The sequence below is a fragment of the Boleophthalmus pectinirostris genome, unplaced genomic scaffold (assembly GCF_026225935.1).
Source record: "Boleophthalmus pectinirostris isolate CB_2022bp ecotype Guang Dong unplaced genomic scaffold, ASM2622593v1 HiC_scaffold_619, whole genome shotgun sequence".
Lineage (NCBI taxonomy): Eukaryota > Metazoa > Chordata > Actinopteri > Gobiiformes > Gobiidae > Boleophthalmus > Boleophthalmus pectinirostris.
The window spans coordinates 12,884-21,389 of NW_026571453.1; the positions used below are offsets into that span (position 1 = coordinate 12,884).

At 45.0% G+C, this 8,506-nt stretch overlaps 1 protein-coding gene across 1 annotated transcript; it reads left to right on the plus strand.

Moving 5' to 3' along the window:
- The first annotated feature begins 249 nt into the window (after positions 1-249).
- Positions 250-1,645, plus strand: LOC129411972 (uncharacterized). Its single transcript, XM_055164369.1, has one exon. It carries the CDS (start codon positions 250-252, stop codon positions 1,639-1,641), a length of 1,392 nt encoding a protein of 463 aa, XP_055020344.1. The 3' UTR covers positions 1,642-1,645.
- Positions 1,646-8,506: the final 6,861 nt, after the last annotated feature.

Genomic DNA, 8,506 nt, shown 5'->3' on the forward strand with positions numbered 1-8,506 from the left:
ACCATTCGATGTTCTGCTGCTGGAGAGACCTGCTGCTCCATATCCTCCCTGCACTTTTTGCACCGCACTTTGTTTTTGCACTGGCACTTTGGGAATTTTAGAAAAGAAATAAAAAAATCTTGTGGACCACGCTAAACCTGCCTCCATCATCTGTTCTCGGTTTCTCACTGCAATCCAGCCGCTCTACCCGTCCTGGTCACATTTGGTGTCAGAAGTGCCGCCCTGCCACAGTGAGTACAGAGTTACACGATGCCCAGAGGAGGAAAGAAGGCCGAGGAGCCAGATGAAGGAAATGCTGTAGCATCTGGCCCCCAGGAGGGCACAAGTGGGTCCAAAGATAAAGTGGAGGAGTTGACTGCTCTCGTGAAAGCATTGATCGAGAAGCAGGATGCCAGAGAAAAGAAGCAGGAAAAAGACCAGCTTCTACAGGAGCAGCGCTGGAAGGCCATGCAGCGGCAGTTCCAGCAGATCCAGCAGCAGCATAAGTCCGAGCACTCTGAGTTGTATGTGCAAGGACAAGGAGAGCCATCATGTGACTATGATGATGATGGTGAAGATGATGGGCCAGACCCTGGCGGCTATGGTTACAGACCGCAGAGGGAGCCCAATTTGCCAATCTTGAAGCCAGAGGACGACATTGAACATTTTTTAATTACGTTTGAGCGGATGGCCCAAGTTTATCGCTGGCCAATCGATGAGTGGGCGGTCCGCCTTGTTCCCCTGTTGACCGGAAAAGCACGCAGCGCGTTTGTGCAAATGGACATTCGCCACTCCAACAACTATGAAAAAGTGAAGGAGGCCATCTTGGCTAAATATGAAATCACAGATGAGACCTACCGTCGCCGCTTCAGGTCCCTGAAGATTGAGTTGGAAGAGACGCCGCGGGAGCTGTATGTTCGACTCAAGGACTTGTTGAACCGGTGGCTGCAACCGGAAAAGAACTCTCCAAAGGACGTCTGGGAGAAGCTCATCCTGGAGCAGTTTCTCCGCATGGTCAGCCCAGAGCTCGAGGTCTGGATCCGGGAGCGAGACCCTGCCAGTGCTGAGGAAGCAGCTCGTCTTGCAGAGTCCTTCCTGTCTGCCCGTAAAGGACCCAGAGCCAGCTACTTTGGACGGGAGCCCCGTTTCACCCAGCCAAGTAAGTCCTATGGGGGTGATCAAGGTTGTGGTCCTGTCTCCGGGGGGGTTAAAAGTAGGCCATCTCCACCTTACCAGTCACGTGCAGCTAAAAAACCACCAAACAGGTCTCAGACACAGGAAGTCAGGTGTTACAACTGCAACAACTTAGGCCATACACAGCATTTCTGCCCAGCTCAAAGATCTAAACCCTCTCTTTTGTGTTCAGTACCTAGGCCGGCCACTGTACTTGCCATGGAGAGTAGGGGGTGCACAACACCGGTGCTGGTTAATGGCCAAAAAGTCAAAGCACTGCTAGACTCAGGTTGTTTCCAGTCTGTTGTTCTGTCCAGTTTGGTCCCAGAGGAGAGGCACTCTAGGGAAACTATACCACTTACCTGTATCCACGGAGATGAGCATACCTACCCAACAGCTGAGGTTTACATTACAGTAGGAGGTCAAACTTACCTGTTAAATGTAGCCCCTAGCACAGAATCTGCCATACAGTGTCATCCTGGGGAATGACATCCCAACATTACTTGATTCATGTCTCAGAATGACGAGTCAAAGGGAGAGAAAGACTGCAACCCTGTAACTGAAAAACCCACAGTTGAATCGGTTAATTCAGTGAATATCCTCACCAGAGCTCAGAAAGCTAAAGCTATGTTTGAGGAGCTTCCTTATTGGGAGAAGAGTTTGAGGCTCAGCAGGAAAGGCTAGGAAGCCCAGAGCCCAGAAGAGGAGAGAAAAGTTTGCAGGTACTCCCAGAGAAGACGGTCAGTTACCAAGACCACTCAGTCCAGTTGAGTTTGAGATCCCACTGGACATAGGGACACTCCAAACACAGGATCCATCTCTAAAACCCTGGTTTGAGAAAGTGTCAGGGCAGCCAGGGCAGACTAAATGTTTGGATGAAATAAAATACATAGTCAGGAATGGTATTTTGTATCAAGTTAATGATAAAAGTGAAGCTCTTGCCTTACCTCACCAGTTCAGACAGCAGGTAATGGAACTGGGCCACTCCATCCCCTGGGCCGGCCACATGGCATTTCAGAAAACACTGCGTAGAGTCAGCAGTCGTTTTGTGTGGCCGGGCATGTACACACAAATTTCAAAATTTTGCAAAACGTGTGAAAAATGTCAGTTAACTGCAGGAAAAGGAGTTGGCCAGGCCCATTTGCAACCCCTGCCCATAATTGGTACCCCATTCGAACGGATCGGAATGGACATTGTTGGTCCACTTGAGAAAAGTTCCGCAGGAAACCGTTTCATTTTGGTCCTGTGTGATTATGCTACTAGATACCCTGAAGCATTTCCGCTGCGCTCAATTAAAGCTAAGCAAATTGCAAATTGTTTATTGCAACTGTTTTCTAGAGTGGGTGTGGCTAAAGAGATTCTGACAGATTGTGGTACCAATTTCATGTCTCGCTTGTTGAAGCAGGTCTACCAGCTGTTGGGGGTTAAGGGGATCAGGACCACACCTTATCACCCCCAGACGGACGGGCTGGTAGAGCGCTATAACAAGACTCTAAAACATATGTTGCGCAAGTTTGTCTCCAGCACAGGTGCTGATTGGGACCAGTGGCTGCCGTACCTTCTGTTTGCCTACAGAGAAGTTCCACAGTCATCTACTGGCTTCTCCCCTTTTGAGCTCCTCTATGGACGCCAGGTGCGTGGACCACTGGACCTTCTGAAGGACTACTGGGAGCAAACGGAGACTGAAGGGTGATAACATCATTGCCTATGTCATTAAAATGAGGGAGAGACTGGAGGCTATGTCTGCACTGGCCCAGGAGAACCTGAAGGGGGCGCAATTGCAGCAGAAAACCTGGTTTGACCAAAAGGCGAAGGAGAGAGTCTTCAGCCCAGGCCAAAAGGTACTGTTATTGTTGCCAACAAATGATAATAAACTGTTGGCTAAATGGCACGGACCATACGAAGTTACCAAACAAGTGGGAAAGGTAACTTATGAACTGTATATGCCGGATAGGAAAAAGAAGCACCAGGTCTTTCATGTGAATCTCCTCAAAGAGTTCCATGTCCGTCAGGAGCCTGCACAGCAGCTGTTGGTCCGGGCTGTGCAGGACGAAGAAATAACAGAAAAGTACTTCCCTACCGACACTAATGAACATGTTGCCGTTGACCTCTCCCATCTCTCTTCCCCTCAGCAGGAGGACATTCAGCCACTGCTTGACCCATCCCTTTTCCAGGAGACCCCGGGTTTCACCTCGTTGGTCCAGCATAAGATACGGCTAAAGAAGGATGCCCCGGTACGCCAGAGGAGCTACAGGATCCCGGAGCGGTTGGTCCCTGTGCTGCAAAAGGAGATTAAGCTAATGCTCGAACTGGGGATAATTGAAGTGTCTAGTAGTGAGTGGTGCAGTCCTATTGTTCTGGTACCTAAGAAGGACGGGTCGTTGCGTTTTTGCATTGATTTCAGGTACCTCAATGCAATATCCAATTTTGATCCCTATCCAATGCCTCGCATTGATGATTTGTTGGAGCGGGTAGGAGGGGCTACCTATATCACCACCTTGGACCTCAGTAAAGGGTACTGGCAGCTGGCGCTGGCCCCAGAAGCAAAGGAACTGACTGCATTCAGGACACCTTTTGGTATGTACCAGTTCAAAGTAATGCCATTTGGTCTGCAGGGGGCACCAGCAACCTTCCAGCGCCTGATGGACCACATACTGCGGGATGTGTCTGATTTCTCAGCTGCCTACCTGGACGACGTGGTTGTGTACAGTAGTAACTGGGAAGAACACCTGTACCACCTCCAGGAGGTTTTGCAGAGAATCAGAGCAGCAGGATTGACAATCAACCCCCGTAAGTGCGCAGTGGCCCATAAGGAAGTACAGTACCTTGGTTTCACCATCGGCTTTGGCAGGATTAAACCCCAGGTGGAGAAGATGGAGGCAATACGCTCGTTCCCAGTCCCCACCACTAAAAGGAAGGTGAGAGGATTTATTGGACTAGTGGGGTGGTACAGGAAGTTTGTGCCACACTTTTCTGACAGAACTGCCGTTTTAACCAATCTGACTAAGAATGCAGCTCCGAACAAGGTGCGCTGGACTGAGGAGTGTGAGCAGGCATTTAATGACTTGAAGGAGACAATCTGTACAGAGCCAGTCCTCCATAGCCCTGACTTCAGCCAGCCCTTTATCCTCCAGACGGATGCCTCTCAAACTGGACTGGGGGCAGTCCTGATCCAAGAAAAGGAGGGGGAGAGGAGGCCAGTGGTCTTCTTGAGTCGGAGGCTTTTGGACCGTGAAACCAGGTACTCAACAGTTGAAAAGGAGTGCTTGGGAGTAAAATGGGCTGTTGACTCTCTCAGATACTACCTGCTCGGACGGCACTTTGTATTGGAGACAGACCATCGCGCTCTCCAATGGCTGCACAAGATGAAGGATGCCAACAACCGCATCACTGGATGGTACCTCTCCTTGCAGCCATACAACTTTACAGTCCAATACCGGCCCGGCAAGTCGAACGTGGTAGCGGACTGTCTCTCCAGGACGGCTGAGGAGGAAGCTGCGCCTCAGGAGAGGGAGGGGGAAATGTAACGAACGGCCTGTTCGTTACGTAATAATTACACATGCACTTTCATTCACTTCGCACTTTATATATATTTACATTGCACAGTATAGCACGAGGCACTTATAAGATACGCTAATTTGCACATATTAAGAATTGCACACATTTGTATTGTTTTAAAAAATATATTTATTGAAAACATTTTCGGGTGTCACGTGGGCCGGTCGGACGGGCACTTCCGGGTTTGGCGGCTGCCGGTCTGCGGAGATACACCGAAAGTTTACAATTGGATAGTGTGCAATATATGTGCCGTGTTTTAAATTAGTTGTGTCTTGTGTGTGTTTGCGTGTGTGCCATGTGGGTATTTTAGAGTGTGAGAGTGGTATGTGCGTGCATGTTTGGGATGTGATAGTGCTTTTACTTACCCGTGTCTTCTGTCCAGGTGTCTGGCGAAAAGATTCCCCGGGGAACCAGACACCATTTAAGAGTTCCGGGCCAACTCATCACGGCGGACATCGGGGGGGGGAATAGCACTCGTTTTAATTGGAATATTCACGTTGGGTTTTATTAGGAATTAGTTTTAGGGTGTTATTATTTTTGTATTTGGGTTTTATATAGTTTATTTGGCTATGGGTATTTTATTGGAGGATTTTAACTTAGTTTTATACAGCTAATGTTATTTTACACCCTTGGAGTTTTAATGGTTTTATCCAGTGGTATATAAGGCGCCTAATCCGACCATTCGATGTTCTGCTGCTGGAGAGACCTGCTGCTCCATATCCTCCCTGCACTTTTTGCACCGCACTTTGTTTTTGCACTGGCACTTTGGGAATTTTAGAAAAAGAAATAAAAAAATCTTGTGGACCACGCTAAACTGCCCCATCATCTGTTCTCGGTTCTCACTGCAATCCAGCCGCTCTACCCGTCCTGGTCACACTGCCACCAGAAGTATGTTCCAGAGATATATCCATGACTGTGTCCTGGGCAGGGGTTTTGAGGCCCAGGTACATAGTTCTGAAGTCAAGTGGAATGGTCATATTAAAGATAGTTCGCAATGCTTTGTTGATTTCTGTCCAATATTTATGGATCACAAGACAGTCCCAAAACACATGGTAATGATGGGCGTCTCGGCAGCCACAGTTTCTCCAACACCCTGGATTTCCCTGTGAATAGTGGGCACTTTTGTTTGGTGTTATAAAAAAACACAATATATTTTTCCTCCCAAATTCTTTCCAGATATGTGATTTTGTGCTCCTCCATTGAGATGTATATATATATATTTTCTCATTCTTCATCTGTCACTGTAAAATTACCTTCCCTTTCCCATTTATTTTTAATATATTTAGTGGAGTGGTTAGCCAGATTATTAATGCATTTATACAGTTATTTTATTATTCCCCTTGAAAGTTCTGATTCATATGCCTTAATAAACATTTCGATCAGAGGATTATAGTGATCAGCATTGCTTTGCTTAATGCTTTGGTTGTAATAACTTCTTATCTGTAAATACCTGTAGAAGTCGTTGCTTTCTAAGCCAAAGGATTCCTTTAACATGTCAAAACTTTTCACTTGATTTCCTTCTATAATCTGGTAAAACATTTTTAAACCTTTTATTATCCAGACCTTAAATCTTATGTCCGTGCCATTTGGTACAAAGCTTTGGTCATAAGCCAGTCATTTTAAGATTTTCACATCTTTATTTAGTTTATATGTTTTGATTAGTTCTTTCCAAGTAGTAAGTACTGATTCTACCCAAGACCTTACTTTTTAAAGACATGTTATGCTTTAGACCTCAGTGAGGTTTTCCTGGTTAAATAAAAGTTAAAGGGCCCATCTGATGCAAAATAACTCTTTTCACATTGTATCTTCTGCACATATACAAGCACAATTTGGGTTTTGGAACATCCATTACACAATACACAATTTTGTTATTTTTATTCCTAAGCCTTGGGCTAGTCAATTTCACTAGGCTGTTACTCTGAAAACCGTATTTTCCGCACTATAGGGTGCACTAAAAAACCTTTAATTTCATCAAAACACGACTGTGCGCCTTATAATCCAGAGCGCTTTATATATGAATTTATTGGGGTATCTTAGTACGACTTTAGTAAACTACAAAGCCGCACCACTTGCAGCATTATGGCTCCCGTAATCAGGAGCATCAGGAGTAATACAGACTGTGATTCCTTTTAATATCCAAATGCACCTGTCAAGAGACACGCTCACAACGCCCACTTTAAACTCAAGGCTGTTCTAAAGTGCGAGCTGCGTGGGAGCAGTGGATGAGAGAAGGAGAACACACAATCACCAGAACAGAGAGACAGCGCCGAGCCACTTACACCACGATCTGCCAACGGATCGTGGACGCCCGGGCTAAAGATCAGTATCAACTGTGGTCCGAGCTTTCACCAAGACCAGAATCATCACTGAACTGCCAGGGAACAGTAACCACACTGACTCGGATAATGACGAGAGGGATGTGGACATGTGGACGCCCGGAATCACCCAACTGTTTCAACTATTATGACTGATTGTGAATACACCAACAATTTAACGTCTCAGACAGAATTTTTTTATACGTTACAACTGAACAAAGTTGAGCGTTATTGTGAATGTGTTAAATAAAGTTTGACTGACTTATCTAACTGTTGAGTTTCGTTTAATGCTCCTTATAGTCCGGCGAGGTTTATATGTGAAAAAAGTTTGAAAATAAACCATTCAATGACAGTGCACCTTATAATCCAGAGCCCCTATAGTGCAGAAAATAAGGTATAACCTAAAATTATATATACCTATATAAGTGTCGGGGAGTAACAGATTACATGTACCGGAGTTATGTAATCAGAGTACAAATTATGAGTAACTGTATTCAGTTACAGTTACTGTTTTCATGAGAGGTAATTGGATTACAGTTACTTTGTTGAAGTAAATGGATTACACCACAGTATTTTCCTGTCACATTTTGGGCTATATCCTTTTTTTTTTTTTTGCCGGTAATTCCACTCCTTGCTGGACACTAAACCAGGTCCAAACCAGGTCTAAACCAGGTCTAAAACCAGGTCTAAACCAGGACTAAACCAGGTCTAAACCAGGTCTAAAACCAGGTCTAAAACCAGGTCTATAAGCAGGTCCAAACTAGGTCTAAAACAGGTCTAAACCAGGACTAAACCAGGTCTAAAAAAAAGACTAAACCAGGACTAAATCAGGTCTAAACCAGGATTTAATAGGACTAAATCATGCTGCATGGACCATGTTTCCTCCTCTTCTATCAATAATATTTTTAATACGGTTAAGGAAAGTCTGGGCTCTTTTATTGTCTTTTAGCAGAAAAAACATCTTTTGTGAAGATTTCCTTTGCTTTTCTTTGCTTTGCTTCTCTACAGCAAATCAAGTAATCCAAAGTATTCAGATTACATTACTCACTTTAAGTAATTTAATGGATTCCATTACAAACTACATTTTGGGTTATATAATCTGTAATCTGTAGGGGAATATATTTTAAAAGGAACCTTCCCAACATTGCCTATAATGTATCATTGTATTACATATTTGTAAATGAAACAGAGCTAATGACTTCCTGTTCAAAAGTAGAACTTACAAGCCCAACTGTCTCACTGTAACAAGCAGCAGATTTTATTTTGTGTTTGTTATTGTTGGAAAAATGACTGCAGGCCTGCCTCAAAATCTGAAAAATGCAGGATTACCCAAACACGTGTTGTGAATTCATCCAAATGCATCTACCGTGAGTAAGATCATAGGGAATGTAAGTGACCGTGATGTAAAGAGCGTTTGTGAAGTTCCCGCGTACTGTGAAGAGTCTAAACACAAAGACAGACTTGGATATGCGTGCGCTCCT

What these genes read in the sequence shown, in the direction of transcription:
- LOC129411972 (XM_055164369.1), top strand. Translation starts at nt 250, where the DNA reads ATGCCCAGAGGAGGAAAGAAGGCCGAGGAGCCAGATGAAGGAAATGCT.